Source organism: Mizuhopecten yessoensis, unplaced genomic scaffold (assembly GCF_002113885.1).
Source record: "Mizuhopecten yessoensis strain PY_sf001 unplaced genomic scaffold, ASM211388v2 scaffold2101, whole genome shotgun sequence".
Classification (NCBI taxonomy): Eukaryota; Metazoa; Mollusca; class Bivalvia; order Pectinida; family Pectinidae; genus Mizuhopecten; species Mizuhopecten yessoensis.
In genome coordinates, this window is record NW_018404378.1 from 59,885 (window position 1) to 83,311 (window position 23,427).

Here is a 23,427-nt window from a genome sequence, read left to right on the forward strand (position 1 = left end):
ATCAGTAATCAATAGTTTATATCATATAGACAGCATTGGCGATATATCGTAATAACTGTGTTAATATATAACACAAGTCACTGGACTACAGTTCCCAAATCTGACAGAACCGTGTACAGACAGTGACAGTGCATTCTCTTGTATTCACTTCTAAGTGATGTGTGCTGTAAGACTTCCTGTTTACACTTCGTGTTTAGATATATTTAGTTTGCAGCAGTTATTTATCTTCCAAGCATTGTGAAGATCAAGCCATTGCTTTACAGTGGTATCGGTGTTTAGGCTTATACTTTACTCCTCGTGACCAACTGTCAAACCTTCTGTAACCACGCATGCGCGTGGTGGTTGGCGGTGAAGCGACTGTCGCCGTATACGTGTGCGTGTAAGTAATGGATCTGTACCGGCTCTCAATTCAAGTTTCCATCAGTGTATAACCTTTCTATTTTCTGGATTTGTTTTAAATGATATGTTCTTTGTATTGTGTGAGCTGACTTGTCTGTAGAGTATGGAATACCACCTCAGCGGTAAGTAAACGTCACTTTTTACTTATATCGTATATCAATCATATACTGTATATCAATCATATACCGTATATCAATCATATACCGTATATCAATCATATTTAGTATATCAATCATATTCAGTATATCAATCATATTCAGTATTGTAGCGCATCACAAACGATATATACAGAAACTGACTGAAGTACTTCCCTGTTGCATTTGTAAGAGGATGTACAGTTCACGCTATTTACACTGTCTGTATTGTAACAAATATATACAATACTTACACGTACCCTACATCCATCACATGACAATATCTTATCGAGTCACATGACAACGATTATGACGTATTATACCGGCATTGTCATAGCAATGGCATTGCTACATAAGATGACATTTTATCTGTAGTCCTAGGTCCTAATTGGATTGGATTTTAATTAAAATGTCGCGAGGAAATGGAAATGTTAGTTATATATAATTCATTGTGTTGGAATATCCACATGTGTTCCCGCGGACACCTGTTAAGGCTAACTATGGTATCTTACGAAATATGATGGTCATTGGTACATTTTATTAATGTACACGTATCATTTTTTTTATTCAGATGCCATCTCTATTATATATATTTATATTGGTGTAATGGGACAAAGAAATTCCCTCATTTTATATAGGACCGCATAGAGTGACTCTTCAAAAGGACAATCTGCTAACGTGAAAGCGTTTTTTGTATAGCAGCCGTGTAATAACGGACGAGCTTAGAACGGTTTCACCTGTATAAAGCGACCCTCTGTGTAGTGTGTTGGTCAGAATACAGGGTGCGCCTTTGTATAGTCCTAACACATGTAATAGTCACTAATAGAACAATCTTGAAATACGTGTCTTTTCGTAACAACCACCTGTTTACAGTCTGAAAAGTGGTTATGTTTGTATAGCAACCACGTGAGGGGTGTAACATTGTGTATAGTGCTCATCTTTGTAAAGCAACAACCTGTGTATTGCGACGGTATGAATTGTGTTCATACCTTTGTGAACAACACCCGTGTACTGCGACGGTCTGAAGGGTGTTCATATCAATGTTAACAACCACCTGTGTACTGCGACGGTCTGAAGGGTGTTCATATCTTTGTGAACAACCACCTGTGTACTGCAACGGTCTGAAGGGTGTTCATATCATTATTAACAACCACCTGTGTACTGTGACAGTCTGAAGGGTGTTCATATCATTGTTAACAACCACCTGTGTACTGCGACGGTCTGAAGGGTGTTCATATCTTTGTGAACAACCACCTGTGTACTGCGACGGTCCATGTATAAGGTGTTTATGTAAAGCATTCACATGTGCAATGGGAAACAACATATTGCAAACAGTTGCCCTAGGGACGAATTTAGAACCTGATTCGGCGGTTCTTTTTATAACACTATTAACATAATTGAAACTAAAGCGATGAGGGCTGCGTACAGGTAATACACCAGCTGTCACTGGTGATTGTTACACATCGGTGTTCAGGGATACACACACTCTTCTCACAATAGTATACATATACATGCCGTCTGCAGACATGCGGCAGGTGAGATGGAGCTGTCATTGTAAATTAGCGCCGTAACTCTCTCCGCGGGCGACAGCGTGTACACAGCACTGTCTCCCGTCAACGTTAGGTGAATAGGATGTAGGTGAGAAAAATGCTCAGGACAGAAAATGAAGATACGACGGTGAAGAGTTAAGATTGGGTGTAGCGGTAATGGGGAAGGTGAGTAGCGGTGATGGGGAAAGGTCAAATGGTGATGGGGAAGGGTGCAGAGATGGGGAAGGGTGTAGTGGTGATAGGGAAGGGTGTTGTGGTGATGGGGAAGGGTGTAGTGGTGACGGGGAAGGGTGTTGTGGTGATGGGGAAGGGTGTAGTTATGGGGAAGGGTGTAGGGATGGGGAAGGTTGTAGTGGTGATAGGGAAGGGTGTTGTGGTGATGGGGAAGGGTGTAGTGATGGGGAAGGGTGTAGGGATGGGGAAGGGTATAGTGATGGGGAAGGTTGTAGTGGTGATAGGGAAGGTTGTGGTGGTGATGGGGAAAGGTGTAGCGGGGATGGGGAAGGTTGTAGTGGTGAGGGGGAAGGGTGTAGTGGTGATGGGGAAGGATGTAGTGGTGATGGGGAAGGTATTGTGGTGATGGGAAGAGTGTAGTGGTGATGGGGAAGGGTGTAGTGGTGATGAGGAAGGGTGTAGTGGTGATGGGGAAGAGTGTAGCGGTGATGGGGAAGGATGACGTGGTGTTGGGGAAGGGTGTAGTGGTGATGGGGAAGGGTGTAGTGGTGTAGGGGAAGGATGTAGTGGTGATGGGGAAGGATGTTGTCGTGTTGGGGAAGGGTGTAGTGGTGATGGGGAAGGATGTTGTGGTGTTGGGGAAGGGTGTAGTGGTGATGGGGAAGGATGTAGTGGTGATTGGGAAGGGTGTAGCGGTGACGGGGAAGGGTGAAGTGGTGACGGGGAAGGGTGAAGTGATGGGGAAGGGTGTAGTGGTGATTGGGAAGGGTGTAGCGGTGACGGGGAAGGGTGAAGTGGTGATGGGGAAGGGTGTAGTGGTGATGGGGAAGGTTGTAGCGGTTACGGGGAAGGGTGAAGTGGTGATGGGGAAGGGTGAAGTGATGGGGAAGGGTGTAGTGGTGACGGGGAAGGGTGTAGTGGTGATGGGGAAGGATGAAGTGGTGTTGGGGAAGGGTGTAGTGGTGATGGGGAAGGGTGTAGTGGTGATGGGGAAGGGTGTTGTGGTGTCGGGGAAGGGTGAAGTGGTGACGGGGAAGGGTGTAGTGATGATGGGGAAGGGTGTAGGGTGATTGGGTTGGGTGTAGTGATGGGGAAGGGTGTAGTGGTGATGAGGAAGGGTGTAGTGGTGATGGGGAAGTGTGTAGCGGTGATGGGGAAGGGTGAAGTGGTGTTGAGTAAGGTGTGTTTGTTATTATTGGATGATACTGAGTGCCGAAAGAAGGCGGGAAGGAGTGGTTCAATTAAAATTGTGAGTAATGTTACCAATATACTACCCCCGTAGTATATCTCGGATGCATAACGGAATATATTTTATAAATCACAAGGACATGTCACGCACGTGCTACATCTATACAGCTGTCGATAATGTATATCAGTATATATAAAGTGGTACAATCATCACCTATTCGTAGATAGTTTTAGTTGTACTTTATAAACTTTATTTATTTTACAACAATTATGAAACAAGTTATTTCAACATATATTATTCACTCTTGTTGGCCCGGATGTTAGCGCGCGGGGGGTTTCAGAGTGGGAGAAACCGGAGCACCCGGAGAAAGCCCACGTGGTCGGGAAGGTAACCCCATACCTTTTCACGTCTGATCGGGAATCGAACCCCGGCCGCCTTGGTGAAAAGCAAGTGCGCTATCCACTGCACCACCGGACCATTCCGACGTTTGTGTGTGTGTGTTGGGGGGGTACATTTTAACCAGCTTTGAAGGAACACTAATAAAACGCAAAATTGGTACTTGCAATACTTCTGACAGTATATATCCAAACAGAGACTATATATGCTTTATACGTCTCTGGTCCTAACATATATATATATATACATCCTCTAGTTTATGTCAGTAGTCTTAGGTCTTAACCACCTATCCTCTCCCCCCCTTTCACGATGTGATCACGAGTACTAGTGGTCCGCACATAATCCTTTGGTTCGCCCCTGTGGCTGGGGTATAAATTTCTACGTTTAAGCAGCATCTAAAGTCAACGACGATGGTGTACACAATGAAGGATTGTTAAAGTCCCATCGCATTAAAGTATTACAACCTAACCCGGTAAAATAACAACCTAACATGTTATGTTAGTCCCACAGCGGGCTAATGTATATCACCAGGTGTAAACGGGGAAGGGGAGCGTGAGTATCTGATACAGGTTTGAAGTGAAGCTATGGCGGAGTAAATCAGTTTTGAAGCTCTCATCAAGAATATACAGAATATCCCATCTAGACCCCGAACCTGCGGAAATTAATCGCCCCATGTGGTCGTTTGGTGGTGGGGGTGGGGGTGGGGTGGGGGAGACGTAGTGAGACAGTGCTCCTGCCAGGGCCCTTCGCTTCTTCTGCCCTTACATGTTGGACAACATCTACATGTCACCAGGAGGGTGCATGGTACTAATAATGAGGAAGTATGGTGAAAGAAAAGGCAGTCGCGACGTTTGGAGCGTTTGAACTTCGGTGAAATCGAAGCCACGGGTTCGACTCCCGGCGTCAGGGACAACCTGTCTTGGACATCTTAGCAGTCTTGGAATGACTGTTTAGATATTGTTTATTTTTGCACCCTTTTGGTAAAGGTAAAATATCGCCTATGCCCGCGTCAATGTCCAGTGTTTTTTCGTTGTTTACACAGAGCAGTATGATAACCACACAGTATTTACGTGTGTTTTATAACTGTACATATGTGCTGTGCCTATGAGAGTTGTAAATAACCAATATCTAAGCTGATACAGACTAGACGTCTAGCCACCATTTCCCCGCCCGGGTCACGTGATCACTAAGGTGGTGAAATACGTATATTTTTGTTTAGCTAACAGTGTTCAATAAAAAAGACTCTTATTACGGACTTTTTTTAACATTACTGCGTAGCCGTATGTATTTATCATCATTATCTTTTTTACTCCTATTTGTATTTTGCAAATAAAACATGTTTATATCAAATTTAATTGTATTTTAAATAGTTATCCTTGGTGATAAACTGCACACATCATGCTTCACATGGTCTTTTGAAAGAAAAAAGGAAAAATAATTTCCTTTATATATCTTAATGTATTTTCAATTTTGCTTCGTGAAGTTGTTTGTCTGAGATGGGTTTGTCTGGACTGTGCATTACTTAGGTGGCATTCGGAATAAAATAGATTTTGTCACGCAACGATTGTGTCGCGTGATTTAATACAATATATATCTAGTGTGTTAAAGAAAGGTAAGTGACAAATAAAATACATAAACATCAAGATACATTATAGTATACGTTACTTCAGGACCCCCGTACCGGTTAATAAAATACATAAACATCAAGATACATTATAATATACGTTACGCAAATGAGAGAGTGTCCCCCAACTAATAGTTGATTGTCCCTCAGTGTTCAAGGCTTGTCCTGTGTAAGTTTGTTTGTACTTAGGGTACAAATCTTGAATAAAAGCCAGTGGGAACACCGACTAATGAAAAAGAAAGTAGAACAATCTGCAACAAAGCCAGACCAGGATTCGAACCCAGGAACTTCCGTCTTTATACTGTTCAATGGAATATATAAAAAATAAAATTAAGGGGAGGTAACTAGATATATGAAAAACTACAGTGGGATTCTCCAGTGTTTAGGTTACAGTAGTCTCGTTAAATCAGACGCTTGGCCCATTGTAATTCAGCGTAGCTTGCGTCGACAACAAGAGTCTGGTTGAACGAGACTAAAGTAACAATGGGACAGGCGTCCTTAAGGGGAGGTAACTGTATGTTAAAATACTTCGCTTGCGGCTGCACAGGCATTCCGTTGATAGTGTGTTTATGTTATGATTGTGTTGACTTATTAAATAAAATACGTTTGAAAAGTTACCCAACTCAGTGGTACTGTGGTGATGCATGCCTGCACGAAGTAAGGTTAGATCTATGGTAGTCCGTATGCCATAGTGACATGCCGTTAGAGTGTTACGCCTCGTGGTGTCCATAGCCAGGGGACCGCCAGGTTCTCATTTAACTAATAGCATATCAGATAGGACAATTACAGGTCTACAATCATCTATCCAGTTACACAGGGTTACATTAACTTAATTAGTATTGAAAGTACCGTTTGACATTCTCATAACTTAAGTAAAAGTAAGAATTCCCGTAGTCTGAGGTAACAGGATATAAATATAAACCCAATTGAAGCATGACTCGTATTCATGTAGAAAGTGTCGTGAACACTTGAGTATACGTAAACGGTAATGGTAATGTGTGATTCATGTTGTGGGTATACATGTCTCGTTCCCCCGGGAACCTGTAGTGTCTGTTTCACCTATTCCACACTATATGACACAGTATCGCCTTGTGTGTGTATCGAACATAGCACCCAAACAGGTTACTGGCAATAACAGCGGTGTGGGTCATCAAACAGGTAACTGGCAATAACAGCGGTGTGGGTCATCAAACAGGTTACTGGCAATTACAGCGGTGTGAGTCATCAAACAGGTTACTGGCAATTACAGCGGTGTTGGTCATCAAACAGGTTACTGACAATTACAGCGGTGTGGGTCATCAAACAGGTTACTGGCAATTACAGCGGTGTGGGTCATCAAACAGGTTACTGGCAATTACAGCGGTGTGGGTCATCAAACAGGTTACTGGCAATTACAGCGGTGTGGGTCATCAAACAGGTTACTGGCAATTACAGCGGTGTGGGTCATCAAACAGGTTACTGGCAATTACAGCGGTGTGGGTCATCAAACAGGTTACTGGCAATTACAGCGGTGTGGGTCATCAAACAGGTTACTGGCAATTACAGCGGTGTGGGTCATCAAACAGGTTACTGGCAATTACAGCGGTGTGGGTCATCAAACAGGTTACTGGCAATTACAGCGGTGTGGGTCATCAAACAGGTTACTGGCAATTACAGCGGTGTGGGTCATCAAACAGGTTACTGGCAATTACAGCGGTGTGGGTCATCAAACAGGTTACTGGCAATTACAGCGGTGTGGGTCATCAAACAGGTTACTGGCAATTACAGCGGTGTGGGTCATCAAACAGGTTACTGGCAATTACAGCGGTGTGGGTCATCAAACAGGTTACTGGCAATTACAGCGGTGTGGGTCATCAAACAGGTTACTGGCAATTACAGCGGTGTGGGTCATCAAACAGGTTACTGGCAATTACAGCGGTGTGGGTCATCAAACAGGTTACTGGCAATTACAGCGGTGTGGGTCATCAAACAGGTTACTGGCAATTACAGCGGTGTGGGTCATCAAACAGGTTACTGGCAATTACAGCGGTGTGGGTCATCAAACAGGTTACTGGCAATTACAGCGGTGTGGGTCATCAAACAGGTTACTGGCAATTACAGCGGTGTGGGTCATCAAACAGGTTACTGGCAATTACAGCGGTGTGGGTCATCAAACAGGTTACTGGCAATTACAGCGGTGTGGGTCATCAAACAGGTTACTGGCAATTACAGCGGTGTGGGTCATCAAACAGGTTACTGGCAATTACAGCGGTGTGGGTCATCAAACAGGTTACTGGCAATTACAGCGGTGTGGGTCATCAAACAGGTTACTGGCAATTACAGCGGTGTGGGTCATCAAACAGGTTACTGGCAATTACAGCGGTGTGGGTCATCAAACAGGTTACTGGCAATTACAGCGGTGTGGGTCATCAAACAGGTTACTGGCAATTACAGCGGTGTGGGTCATCAAACAGGTTACTGGCAATTACAGCGGTGTGGGTCATCAAACAGGTTACTGGCAATTACAGCGGTGTGAGTCATCAAACAGGTTACTGGCAATTACAGTGGTGTGGGTCATCAAACAGGTTACTGGCAATTACAGTGGTGTGGGTCATCAAACAGGTTACTGGCAATTACAGCGGTGTGGGTCATCAAATAGATTACTGACAATTACAGCGGTGTGGCTCATGAAACAGGTTACTGGCAATTACAGCGGTTTGGGTCATCAAACATCTTACTGACAATTACAGCGGTGTGGCTCATCAAATAGATAACTGGCAATTACAGCGGTGTGATTCATCAAACAGGTTACTGACAATTACAGCGGTGTGGGTCATAATATCGCAATGTAATGTTGATCAACAATTAAAGCATGAACTTGCATAAATTTGCAATATTTAAGAATATATTAAAAGCGTTAAAGTTAAACTTTTTTTACAGTTAAAATCCGTGTTTTACTGATAAAACACTTCTCAGTTCCTGGAAAGAGCTTGGTATGAAGTTAACATTAACAGGTTTTACTGATAAACACTTCTCACTTCCTAGAAAGTGCTTGGTATGAAGTTAACATTAACAGCTTTTACTGATAAAACACTTCTCAGTTCCTAGAAAGAGCTTGGTATGAAATTAACATTAACAAGTTTTACTGATAAACCACTTCTCAGTTCCTAGAAAGTGTTTGGTATGAAGTTATCATTAACAGGTTTTACTGATAAACACTTCTCAGTTCATAGAAAGTGCTTGGTATGAAGTTAACCTTAACAGGTTTTATTGCTAAAACACTTCTCAGTTCCTAGAAAGAGCTTGGTATGAAGTAAAAATTAACAGCCTTTACTGATAAACCACTTCTCAGTTCCTAGAAAAGGGCTTGGTATGAAGTTAAAATAAACTGCTTTTTACTGATAAAACACTTCTCAGTTCCAAGAAAGAGCTTGGTGTGAAGTTAACATTAACAGTTTTTACTTCGTTGTCCTGCTGGATTTTAGGTTACTTAAAATACAAATTAAAAACAAAAAAACGGAGCATGTATTTATCTACATTTGTCTAGGCATGATACATGAAAACTAACCGTCCTGTAACCACGCCTAGACATCATACAGGAAAACTAACCGTCCTGTATCCACGCATAGAAATCATACAGAAAAACTAACCGTCATGTATCCACACATAAACATCATACAGGAAAAGTAACCGTCCTGTATCCAAGCAGAGACATCATACAGGAAAGCTAACCGTCCTGTATCTACGCATAGACATCATAGAGGAAAACTAACCGCCCTGTATCCCCGCATAGACATCATAGAGGAAAACTAACCGCCCTGTATCCACGCATAGACATCATACAGGAAAACTAACCGTCCTGTATCCATGCTTAGACATCATACAGGAAAACTAACCGCCCTGTATCCACGCATAGACATCATACAGGAAAACTGACCGTCCTGTATCCACGCATAGACATCATACAGAAAACCAACCGTCCTGTATCCAAGCATAGACATCATACAGGGAAACTAACCGTCATGTATCCACACATAAACATCATACAGGAAAACTAACGGTCCTGTATCCACACATAAACATCATACAGGAAAACTAACGGTCCTGTATACATGCATAGACATCATACAGGTTAGCTAACCGCCCTGTATCCACACATATACATTATACAGGAAAACTAACCGCCCTGTATCCACGCATAGACATCATACAGGAAAACTAACGGTCCTGTATCCACACATAAACATCATACAGGAAAACTAACGGTCCTGTATACATGCATAGACATCATACAGGTTAACTAACCGCCCCTGTATCCACGCATAGAAATCATAGAGGAAAATTAACCGTCCTGTATCCACACATATACATTATACAGGAAAACTAACCGCCCTGTATCCACGCATAGACATCATACAGGAAAACTAACCGTCATGTATCCACGCATAGACATCATACAGGAAAACTAACGGTCCTGTATACATGCATAGACATCATACAGGTTAACTAACCGCCCTGTATCCACACATATACATTATACAGGAAAACTAACCGCCCTGTATCCACGCATAGAAATCATAGAGGAAAATTAACCGTCCTGTATCCACACATATACATTATACAGGAAAAATAATCGTCCTGTATCCACGCATCGACATCATACAGGAAAACTAACCGCCCTGTATCCACACATAAACATCATACAGGAAAACTAACCGTCCTGTATCCACACATAGACATCATACAGGAAACCTAACCGCCCTGTATCCACGCATAGACATCATACAGGAAAACTAGCCGTCCTGTATCCACACATAAACATCATACAGGAAAACTAACCGTCCTGTATCCACACATAAACATCATACAGGAAAACTTACCGTCCTGTATCCAACCATAGACATCATACAGGAAAACTACCCGTCCTGTATCCACACATAAACATCATACAGGAAAACTAACCGTCCTGTATCCACACATAAACATCATACAGGAAAACTTACCGTCCTGTATCCACGCATAGACAGGAAAACTTACCGTCCTGTATCCACACATAGACATCATACAGGAAAACTAACCGCCCTGTATCCACGCATAGACATCATACAGGAAAACTTACCGTCCTGTATCCAACCATAGACATCATACAGGAAAACTAACCGTCCTGTATCCACGCATAGACAGGAAAACTTACAGTCCTGTATCCACACATAGATAGACATCATACAGGAAACCTAACCGCCCTGTATCCACGCATAGAAATCTTATGACAGTGGAATGCTTCCAGACCATCGAAGTCGGATTTTACATCGTTCATTTTTTATTCGTGAATAAATGAAGACATCATACAGGAAAACTTACCGTCCTGTATCCACACATAAACATCATACAGGAAAACTAACCGCCCTGTATCCACACATAGAAATCTTATGACAGTGGAATGCTTACAGACCATCGAAGTCGGATTTTACATCGTTCATTTTTTATTCGTGAATAAATGACAGAACACTTATTAAAATACCGGAAATGATCGGAATACAATGAATGTCGTTAAAGAGCTGCGATATACAAGTATCACACCGCGCGCTACTTCTCGCCTTCTCAGATAGCATTGGATTTTAATATCGTAGATATTTATCTATATCTGAAATACAAACCTTCTCCTCACAGTAAAATGGTGTTAGAAAAACAACAACTCCTTACAAAAGGAGGTTATATCGGTTGTGTTGATACAAGACAAATCAAAAGGTCAGAAAAAGTACTTCCGGTTAATTCTTCACGTGCAAATGATTACACACTACGCTACATGTATATCAAGTCTGAGGGTTCTCTGACCCTACCACCGAATTCGGGAAATGAAACAATGGTCTGTTAGGACTTTGAGTTCGCGTTATATATCGGCCGAACTGATCTGATCGAATTAGCGGGTCCATGTAACAGTCTCGCAGAAATCGGTGAAGGCCCCTGTCTCGCTAATGTTCCTTGTCTTAGTTAGATTTCTATTTAGTTGAGTCATGTTTTACTTCCGGGATAAACTCCTTAGTTTAACAATAATGAAACGATTTATAATCACAAAATTTTCATTAGCATGTGTTTTCTTTCAAATATCCTCGAATCTCGTAGGGTTACTCAACGTAAACGAGTGTAGCCTCTGGGATTTCGAGGAGGGTGGGACTATTTTTTTCTTTTGTCACGAACTGAGACAGCATTCAAAAGTATATGTACACTGTGCTGTTTCCTGATCCCAGAATCTAGTGTAATTGACACCGATCTTGGAGTAACACTGACTAAAGCGTTAGGGAGATTCGGACTTGTTGGCGCCAAGGGGACATCCTGGTTCAACACCCAGGCCGCGTACACCTACCTGTCTACGTGCTTGTGTGCTGAAAAACTGAGATATTGTTCTCACCAGGTGTCTACCATAAACGTATGATGCATATCTCTAAAGACCATTATGTTCAAATTACCATGGTTAAGGTCACGGTCGATATGGTAATTAAATTCTTAACTAGTGTCTGATACCATGTCAGAAAGGTCACCTAGGCACAGCGGCTGATTACGACCGCACGCTCAGACTACACGTGTTTGTATACGTGTCCCTATACATTAAGATTATTACCAGTCAATTAATTTGTGAGAGCTGAAATTCCACTGAAACTTCAAGTATACAAGTATACATGTAGTTAGACTGTCTCACTTCCGATTCAGATTTCTATATTCATAACGTAATGTTTGAAACATATTTATAGGCTTAGAATTAATTTTAACATTTTCTTTTCAAGTTTGATGAATACTCTAAGCCCTTTTGAAGTGGCAGTGAATTAACACCGAGCTCTGACTGGAGTTTGATAACGAACTCCTGGACCATACACGTCCTTAAATGACCATACAGCTGTTGATAGGACGTTAAACCCTATACAGCCAAACTTGCACCGTAATCCTTCGTATTTTCTATCAGTTCATGTGTGAAAAAAATAAAGTAAGTGACACTCTGCGTCACCAATGCGTTTTTTATGCATTCATTGTAAATTCATGTAAAAGTGGCTGATTTTGGTTTGATGTGTTACTTCCAGGTATGTTGGCAAGATATGACTTAACATGTTGTGTTGGGCCACGTGTATCACAAGCGATAACATGCTACGTTAAAATCGGTACACCAGTGTTTAGATAGACTAACATGGTGTTATCCTTCTAAAATCGACACGCCAGTGTTTAGATAGACTAACATGGTGTTATCCTTCTAAAATCTGCACGCCAGTGTTTAGAAAGATTCACTTGTATTTATACTTCTAAATTCGGCACGCCAGTATTTAGATATACTAACATGGTTTTATCCTTCTAAAGTCGGCACGCCAGCGTTTAGATAGACTAACATGGTGTTATCCTTCTAAAATCGGCACGCCAGTGTTTAGATAGACTCACATGGTGTTATCCTTCTAAAGTCGGCACGCCAGTGTTTAGATAGACTAACATGGTGTTATCCTTCTAAAATCGGCACGCTAATGTTTAGATAGACTCACATGGTGTTATCCTTCTAAAATCGGCACGCTAATGTTTAGATAGACTCACATGGTGTTATCCTTCTAAAATCGGCACGCTAATGTTTAGATAGACTAACATGGTGTTATCCTTCAAAACTCGGCACGCCAGTGTTTAGATAGGCTTACATGGTGTTATCCTTCTAAAATCGGCACGCTAATGTTTAGATAGACTAACATGGTGTTATCCTTCTAAAGTCGGCACGCCAGCGTTTAGATAGACTAACAGGGTGTTATCCTTATAAAATCTGCACGCCAGTGTTTAGATAGACTAACATGGGGTTATCCTTCTAAACTCGGCACGCCAGTGTTTAGATAGACTAAAATGTTGTTATCCTTCTAAAATCGGTACGCCAGTGTTTAGATAGGCTTACATGGTGTTATCCTTCTAAAATCGGTACGCCAGTGTTTAGATAGACTAACATGGTGTTACCCTTCTAAACTCGGCACGCCAGTGTTTAGATAGGCTTACATGGTGTTATCCTTCTAAAATCGGCACGCTAATGTTTAGATAGACTAACATGGTGTTATCCTTCTTAAATCTGCACGCCAGTGTTTAGATAGACTAACATTGTGTTATCCTTCGAAACTCGGCACGCCAGCGTTTAGATAGACTAACAGGGTGTTATCCTTATAAAATCTGCACGCCAGTGTTTAGATAGACTAACATGGCGTTATCCTTCTAAACTCGGCACGCCAGTGCTTCTAAAATCGGCACGCCAGTGTTTAGATAAACTAACATGGTGTTATCCTTCTAAACTCGGCACGCCAGTGCTTCTAAAATCGGCACGCCAGTGTTTAGATAGACTCACATGGTGTTATCCTTCTAAAGTCGGCACGCCAGCGTTTAGATAGACTAACAGGGTGTTATCCTTATAAAATCTGCACGCCAGTGTTTAGATAGACTAACATTGTGTTATCCTTCTAAAATCGGTACACCAGTGTTTAAATAGACTAACATGGTGTTATCCTTCAAAACTCTGCACGCCAGCGTTTAGATAGACTAACATGGTGTTATCCTTCTAACCTCGGCACGCCAGTGTTTAGATAGGCTAACATGGTGTTATCCTTCCAAAATCGGCACGCCAGTGTTTAGATAGACTAACATGGGGTTATCCTTCTAAACTCGGCACGCCAGTGTTTAGATAGACTTACATGGTGTTATCCTTCTAAAATCGGCACGCTAATGTTTAGATAGACTAACATGGTGTTATCCTTCAAAAATCGGCACGCCAGTGTTTAAATAGACTAACATGGTGTTATCCTTCTAAAGTCGGCACGCCAGTGTTTAGATAGACTAACATCGTGTTATCCTTCTAAAATCGGTACACCAGTGTTTAAATAGACTAACATGGTGTTATCCTTCAAAAATCGGCACGCCAGTGTTTAGATAGACTCACATGGTGTTATCCTTCTAAAATCGGCACGCTAATGTTTAGATAGACTCACATGGTGTTATCCTTCTAAAATCGGCACGCTAATGTTTAGATAGACTCACATGGTGTTATCCTTCTAAAATCGGCACGCCAGTGTTTAGATAGACTAAAATGTTGTTATCCTTCTAAAATCGGTACGCCAGTGTTTAAATTAAATAGCCTAACATGGTGTTAACCTTCTAAAATCGGTACACCAGTGTTTAAATAGACTAACATGGTGTTATCCTTCTAAAATCGGTACACCAGTGTTTAGATAGACTAACGTGGTGTTATCCTTCTAAAATCGGCACGCCAGTGTTTAGATAGACTAACGTGGTGCTATCCGTCTATAATCTGTTTAGATAGACTAACATGGGGTTATCCTTCTAAACTCGGCCCGCCAGTGTTTAGATAGGCTAACATGGTGTTATCCTTCTCAACTCGGCACGCCAGTGTTTAGATAGGCTTACATGGTGTTATCCTTCTAAACTCGGTACGCCAGTGTTTAGATAGACTAACATGGTGCTATCCGTCTATAATCGGTACTCCATTGTTGAATGTAAAGAAGTGGTTGACGTTCCACAATCCGCCTTTGCGTATTGCAGAGTTATCTTCTCTTGGGAGCAGGTATTGCAGGTCACTTTTTTGTGAGAGTAACGTCATCAATTTTTGAGAAAACGACGTCATTTTCTCACACAAACCAATGACGTAACAATCAATACCTGCTCCCAAGAGAAGATAACTCTGCAATATGCAAAGACGGAATAGGAGATTATCCTATAGTGTGTTGATATTTATTCACAAGTTCACAAGGGACAACTGGCGGATACCTGATACAATGTATGTATGATAGCTGCACTGCAGACAGATTTCTCGGTACGATTGCGACTTGCATAACTTTCAAGTTTTCAGTAATCGTTTCCATTCTCCATCCTTGGTGCATTGCAATGCACCCGGGAAATAACACCACAGACTGTAATCGGATACGCTCAATACTCACACATGATTACCTGGTACACGAAATTTGGCTATCAGTATTGCTTGTAAACGACTACAGGATATATTTGGTTTCTCAGGCGAACGTTTTGTAGTTCACCGTGGTATTTGTATTGTTACGTGAAAGCGACAGCTGGAGTTTCTTTAGTATTAACGTCGAATGTATTTAAAGTGTGACAAACGGAATCGTCTGTCAAAACACACGTCTTCCGCAAAAACATTTAAAACATGAACTTTAAAAGGTAACGCTCGCGGATGGATGTGGATGTTTCAGGTTGGTCTTCAGATCGTCGATCCGTTTGTCTCTACGTCACGTTTGCGTCGGTTTCAGCATACACATTTTAAATCTAAGGCCATGTAACGTACGATAACTTTAAAGGATAATTTAGGTTGAACACACTGACAACGGTCATGTTCAGCAGCACGTGGTCAAGACGTATATTCAGTGCGGAGAATCGTAATTAAAGCCTGCTTGCGAAGACGTCTCCCGGGGAATAATTGTATATTTGTAAATAACGCTGATTCGTCATATTAGATATGTTATTGATTAAACCATAAATAAGACAACTAATGAAAAAATAAATTCTGTCTGATAGTTCACCTTTCTGTAGATATGAGATGTTTATCACCCACACAACCTCATTGAATACTGCCATTGCTCATTAGGCTTTCTCTGTTTTGACGTTGATAGCAACAGAAAAAGATGTCGTCATGACGACCCTCCGATATGATTGCTATGGAATTTGATTACAGATCATGGAAATATATTTTGATCATATGGGTCATATAACAGGCTTCTGGTCATAGACCTGTCGACCCCTCTATGGTGTGTCCGTCTTGACGGCCATCGACGTTCTGGCAGTGTCGTATAGCAGTTGAAGTCACTGACATACACAGTACAAAAGGGTACTCTTAAAGCCGCATTATTGATTTCTTTTTTATATTTCTTTCCGTCCTTAGATCCAGGAGGAGAAAACTAATTCTCCTTATCATTCACATTGCTGTCTCCGATTGTATCTGTCCATAATTTCCCTGGCACCCTCTAGGGCATGATATAGTAAAACTTTGAGGTGACGGAAACAATGAAATATGACGTCACAACCAGTTTTCGGCGGGAAATATCATTTGTAATTCAGGATTGAAAAGACAGATTACAAATGAAAGAAAAAATCCATTGTTTGCAAACAAATTATTTAAATGACGGACGAAAAATAATCAATCGCTACGGCGAATCTATGCTAGATATTTCGCAACCCTCAGGGTGATATTCTTAAATGTCTCATGCTCGGCATGATGAATGGTGAACGTAAAACACACACAAGCGGATGCGCCTTTAAAATTGGGTAAGTTACACTACATCATACAGCTATTTCGTCGTTCTAGGACTCATCAGTGATTCTAGGACTCATCAGTGATTCTAGGACTCATCGGTGATTCTAGGACTCATCAGTGATTCTAGGGGCCAAGTATTTGAATATGTACTGTTGAAGCAGAAGGGCAGGTGCAATATCGCTTCTATCTTGGTAGGGGAAGATAATGTTTTCACAAATAGATTAAAACGTTACTTGTTTTCCTCTATTTAACGCCGTATTACAAGTATACGACTGTGTATGATGTAGAAATAATTAAATTATTTACAACGTGAAGAAAACAAAGATAAATAAATAATGTATTATGATAAAATTAAAATAAAAACTTGAAGACAGTCTTCAGATTTCCTCTTGATTCAGAAACCGTTTGGTTCTACATACAAGGTACGCACTAATACGATCGTTTATGGGTAATAAAATAAAATAAATTCACATATTTAAACCAGATGAAGGATTATGTCTGCCTGAGGCGAGCATGCTATTCAGACGGAATCACACGTCTGTGTACCTGAAACCCTGTAACCCAGATACCTTATCATTTAGCTTTCTTCACACGGTATGCCGAAACCATCATGGTGGACTGCCCTTAGATCATATCGTCAGAAGGCGGAGTGATTCTTCTGTCCAGCGTGATGGACGAGAAACTGATAAATAATTTACTTCAATAATTAACGTTACAAATGCGCAATGTGCCAGTACATGTCTTTATAAACACATAATACTGTCTAGCACGTGAACACTCAGTTTTAGTTTAGTGATCGGAATCTAATAATCGGTTACGTTTCTGATATTAGTATTCCGTCTTGAGTTCCGGTTAAATGCACTGATATGACTTGACCTGTATTTTGTTCCAGATTTCCATATACTCTTGCCTTGTGAACAAAATTGTCTAAGAATCTAGTGTCAGTCTTTCATCAGAAGACAACGAAGTTCTATCAAATGGCTCGAATTATAGAATTTTATGTTTATAAATAATTTATTTAATTGGTTAGTCTTATTTTGATTGTTACGCCACAACTAGGACAGCTTCATTGGGTCACAGACTTCCAATTAACTTGCAACTTGGTAAGAAAAAAATGTTTTAGGTAAAAATGTCGATATAATGCTGTTTTACGAATATTTACAACACATCTTGGTTATGTGATAAACAATAAACAATAAACAATAAATGATAAATGGAATCAATGGACTAATGACATGGAGACTGATAAAGCGTGGTCTCAAGTGACCTTAACTTATTAGACTCGTTTAGTAATTATCGGTTTAAATCAAAAGTATAAAAATACTTCATTCTATCTCTCCCCTGTTTTTCTCCTTCCCATCCTCCTTCCTACACTTCCTTTCCCCCCTCTTCCCAATTCCCTCTGTCCCATCCGTCCTCTTGCACTTCCTTTGCCCCTCTTCCCTGTTCCATACTTCCCATCCGCCCGCCTACTCTTCCTTTCCCCTTCTTTCCCTTTCCCTCCTTCCCATCCGCCCGCCTATCCTCCATTTCCCCCTCTTTCCCGTTTCCTCCTTCCCATCCGTCCGCCTACCCTTCCTTTCCCCCTCCCGCCCGTTCCCTCCCTCCCATCCGCCCGCCTACCCTTCCTTTCCCCCTCCCTCCCGTTCCCTTTTTGCCATCCGCCCGCCTACCCTTCCTTTCCCCTCGTCCCCGTTCCCTCCTTCCCATCAGCCCGCCTACCCTTCATTACCCCTCCCTCCCGTTCCCTCCTTCCCATCTGCCCGCCTACCCTTCCTTTCCACTCTTCCCCGTTCCATCCACCCCATCTGCCCGCCTACCCTTCCTTTTCTCCCTCTTCTCTGTTCCCTCCTTCCTATCCGCCCGCCCGCCTACCCTTCCCCCTCTACTCCGTTCCCTCCTTCCCATCTGACAGCCTACCCTTCCTTTTCCCCTCTCCTCCGTTCCCTCTTTCGCATACGCCCGCCTACTCTTCCTTTCCCCCTCTTCTCCGTTCCCTCCTTCCCATCCGCCCGTTTCTTTCCTCCTACTGACATGAAACTTGATCATGTAACAGCACTCCCCCAGCTAAGCATGAACGACAGTCGACACGCACGCCAATTTAAACCACATAACAGAATGTCACACTGTGAGTTATTGGATATAACCTGCATTTTTCCTGAATTGGTGTCATTAGTTTTTTTGATTGCTGTGCATGACGCCATTCCGGCCGAACTTTGACGTTGTAGTCTATTTGTGTTTAATATTTTAACTACAAGGTACAACATAATACGTGTTTCTATAAACGTTTTCATGTTTATTTGGTTTCCAACACAGAATATTTATTTATCAAATTTGAGATAATACAATCACATCACAAAGCATGTCTATTTATTCAGACACATATACAGGTATCGGCTGAGTGTGGGACACTCAATTCTACCGTTATAAAGATTTACGGCATAAAGTGTGGGTCTTTTTCATACACAATGTACTCAAACCCATATATAACTATTATCTAAAATATTATATCTTAAAGGCCCGTATCTGAAAATGGGTGGTCGTACCCATATCTAAAATATTATACCTTAACATTTGTGGTCGTACTTATATCTAAAATATCATAATTTAAAATGGGTGATCGTACTCAAATCTAAAATATCATACCTTAAAATGGGTGGTCGTACCCATATCTAAAATATTATACCTTAAAATGGGTGATCGTACCCATATCTAAAATATTATACCTTAAAATGGGTGGTCGTACCCATATCTAAAATAGTATACCTTAACATTTGTGGTCGTACTTATATCTAAAATATCATACCTTAAAATGGGTGATCGTACTCAAATCTAAAATATCATACCTTAAAATGGGTGGTCGTACCCATATCTAAAATATTATACCTTAAAATGGGTGATCGTACCCATATCTAAAATATTATACCTTAAAATGGGTGGTCGTACCCATATCTAAAATAGTATACCTTAACATTTGTGGTCGTACTTATATCTAAAATATCATACCTTAAAATGGGTGATCGTACTCAAATCTAAAATATCATACCTTAAAATGGGTGATCGTACTCAAATCTACAATATCATACCTTAAAATGGGTGATCGTACTTATATCTAAAATATTATACCTTAAAATGGGTGATCGTACTTATATCTAAAATATTATACCTTAAAATGGGAGATCGTACTCAAATCTAAAATATTATACCTTAAAATGGGTGGTCGTACTTATATCTAAAATAGTATACCTTAACATTTGTGGTCGTACTCAAATCTACAATATTATATCTTAAAATGTGTGATCGTACTCAAATCTACAAAATCATACTTTAAAATGGGTGGTCGTACTCAAATCGAAAATATTATATCTTAAAGGCCCGTATCTTAAAATGGGTGGTCGTAATCAAATCTAAAATATTATATCTTAAAGGCCCGTATATTAAAATGGGTGGTCGTACCCATATCTAAAATATTATACCTTAAAATGGGTGATCGTACTCAAATCTACAATATTATACCTTAAAATGGGTGGTCGTACCCATATCTAAAATATAATACCTTAAAATGGGTGATCGTACTCAAATCTACAATATTATACCTTAGAATGGGTGGTCGTACTCAAATCTACAATATTATACCTTAAAATGGGAGGTCGTACTCAAATCTAAAATATTATACCTTAAAATGGGTGATCGTACTCAAATCTGCAATATTGTACCTTAAAATGGGTGGTCGTACTCAAATCTACAATATTATACCTAAAAATGGGTGGTCGTACTCAAATCTACAATATTATACCTAAAAATGGGTGGTCGTACTCAAATCTACAATATTATACCTTAAAATGGGAGGTCGTACTCAAATCTAAAATATTATATCTTAAAGGCCCGTATCTTAAAATGGGTGGTCGTACCCATATCTAAAATATTATATCTCTAAATGGGTGATCGTACTCAAATCTGCAATATTATACCTTAAAATGGGTGGTCGTACTCAAATCTAAAACATTATATCTTAAAGGACCGTATCTTAAAATGGGTGGTCGTACCCATATCTAAAATATTATATCTTAAAATGGGTGGACGTAATCAAATCTAAAATATTATATCTTAAAGGCCCGTATATTAAAATGGGTGGTCGTACCCATATCTAAAATATTATACCTTAAAATGGGTGATCGTACTCAAATCTACAATATTATATCTTAAAATGGGTGGTCGTACTGGGTGATCGTACCCATATCTAAAATATTATACCTTAAAATGGGTGGTCGTACTCAAATCTAAAACATTATATCTTAAAGGACCGTATCTTAAAATGGGTGGTCGTACCCATATCTAAATATTATATCTCTAAATGAGTGGTCGTACCCATATCTAAAATATTATACCTTAAAATGGGTGGTCGTACTCAAATCAAAAATATTATACCTTAAAATGGGTGGTCGTATTCAAATCTACAATATTATACCTTAAAATGGGAGGTCGTACTCAAATCTAAAATATTATACCTTAAAATGGGTGGTCGTACTCAAATCTAAAATATTATCTCTTAAAGGCCCGTATCTTAAAATGGGTGGTCGTACTCAAATCTAAAACATTATATCTTAAAGGACCGTATCTTAAAATGGGTGGTCGTACCCATATCTAAATATTATATCTCTAAATGGGTGGTCGTACCCATATCTAAAATATTATACCTTAAAATGGATGGTCGTACTCAAATCTACAATATTATACCTTAAAATGGGAGGTCGTACTCAAATCTAAAATATTATACCTTAAAATGGGTGGTCGTATTCAAATCTACAATATTATACCTTAAAATGGGAGGTCGTACTCAAATCTAAAATATTATACCTTAAAATGGGTGGTCGTACTCAAATCTAAAATATTATCTCTTAAAGGCCCGTATCTTAAAATGGGTGGTCGTACTCAAATCTGAAATATCATATCTTAAAATGGGTGGTCGTACTCAAATCTGAAATATCATATCTTAAAATGGGTGGTCGTACTCAAATCGAAAATATTATATCTTAAAGGCCCGTATCTTAAAATGGGAGGTCGTACCCATATCTAAATATTATATCTCTAAATGGGTGGTCGTACCCATATCTAAAATAGTATACCTTAAAATGGGTGGTCGTACTCAAATCAAAAATATTATACCTTAAAATGGGTGGTCGTACTCAAATCAAAAATATTATACCTTAAAATGGGTGGTCGTACTCAAATCTACAATATTATACCTTAAAATGGGTGGTCGTACCCATATCTAAATATTATATCTCTAAATGGGTGGTCGTACCCATATCTAAAATATTATACCTTTAAATGGGTGGTCGTACTCAAAGGCTTACCGAAGCTCTACACAGCTAGATTTTGAGAAGGATGGTTGCACGCAAACTTACAATCTACTTACTCAAATGTATACCTTTAGACTATATACCGCTATACTATATACCGCTAGACTATATACCGCTAGACTATACCTTAGTTGAATGATCGTACTCAGATCTACACAATTAGATTATTATACCAGAACAAGAATGACCTTACATACAGATGTCTAGCTGATGACCTTCAAATGACCTTACATGTACATACAGATGTCTAGCTGATGACCTTCAAATGACCTTACATACAGATGTCTAACTGCTGACCTTCAAATGACCTTACATGTACATTCAGATGTATAGCTGATGACCTTCAAATGACCTTACATACAGATGTATAGCTGACGACCTTCAAATGACCTTACATACAAATGTATAGCTGATGACCTTCAAATGACCTTACATACAGATGTCTAGCTGATGACCTTCACTTTAATTACAGCCACAATCAATCCTCGTTATTTCGGCATCCGAAAATCGCCGGATTGTTGATATTCGGGAAAAATAGCATGCGGTCATACATTTCGGTTATTCATTTATTCAGAAACGGCATGACACTGCGGATATTAAATATTATCTGCATCGAAATGTTGTTGCTATAACGACATCTGCTCAACAGGACTTCTCTAAGGCATGTTCCACATTCTTGAATTTGAGCACGGTTAATTATCTGATGATATCCGAAACACGAACCTCGTTGTGATATTAAGCCGAGATTTCAAATTCTTTTGTATATGTCTTATAGATAAGGAATATGTTTACACTTATCACGTAGTGTATTGCTATAAAATAAAATGAGTTGCCTGATAATAGAGTATAGGGTGTGCCTGTCTGTAATACCACATACTACCTGTACAGTTGTCTAGCTGTGTAATACCACGTAATACCTGTGTAGTTGTCTAGCTGTGACTGTGTGTAATACCACGTTATACCTGTACAGTTGTCTAACTGTGACTGTGTGTAATACCACGTAATACATGTACAGTTGTCTAGCTGTGTAATACCACGTTATACCTGTACAGTTGTCTAACTGTGACTGTGTGTAATACCACGTAATACATGTACAGTTGTCTAGCTGTGTAATACCACGTTTTACCTGTACAGTTGTCTAACTGTGACTGTGTGTAATACCATGTTATACATGTACAGTTGTCTAACTGTGACTGTGTGTAATACCATGTTATACCTGTACAGTTGTCTAACTGTGACAGTGTGTAATACCACATACTACCTGTAAAGTTGTCTAACTGTGACTGTGTGTAATACCACGTAATACCTTTTCAATTGTCTAGCTGTGTAATACCACGT

The 23,427-nt window shown here is 40.2% G+C and overlaps 2 protein-coding genes across 3 annotated transcripts in view; both read left to right on the forward strand.

Moving 5' to 3' along the window:
• The first annotated feature begins 338 nt into the window (after positions 1-338).
• LOC110445190 overlaps positions 339-23,427 on the forward strand; it is a 135,240-nt gene continuing 112,151 nt past the window's right edge. The window contains exon 1 of one of the 2 annotated variants that reach the window (XM_021489667.1): positions 339-521. The gene's annotated coding sequence lies outside the window, so the exon portion shown is untranslated. The remainder of the gene's footprint in view (positions 522-23,427) is intronic. The other variant, XM_021489669.1, reaches the window with a different exon arrangement.
• On the forward strand, positions 2,830-3,327 carry LOC110445192. The gene has a single exon (XM_021489672.1). It carries the CDS (start codon positions 2,830-2,832, stop codon positions 3,325-3,327), a length of 498 nt encoding a protein of 165 aa, XP_021345347.1.

Excerpts from the sequence above, each read along its gene's own strand:
- LOC110445192 (XM_021489672.1), top strand. The coding sequence starts at position 2,830 with ATGGGGAAGGATGTTGTCGTGTTGGGGAAGGGTGTAGTGGTGATGGGG.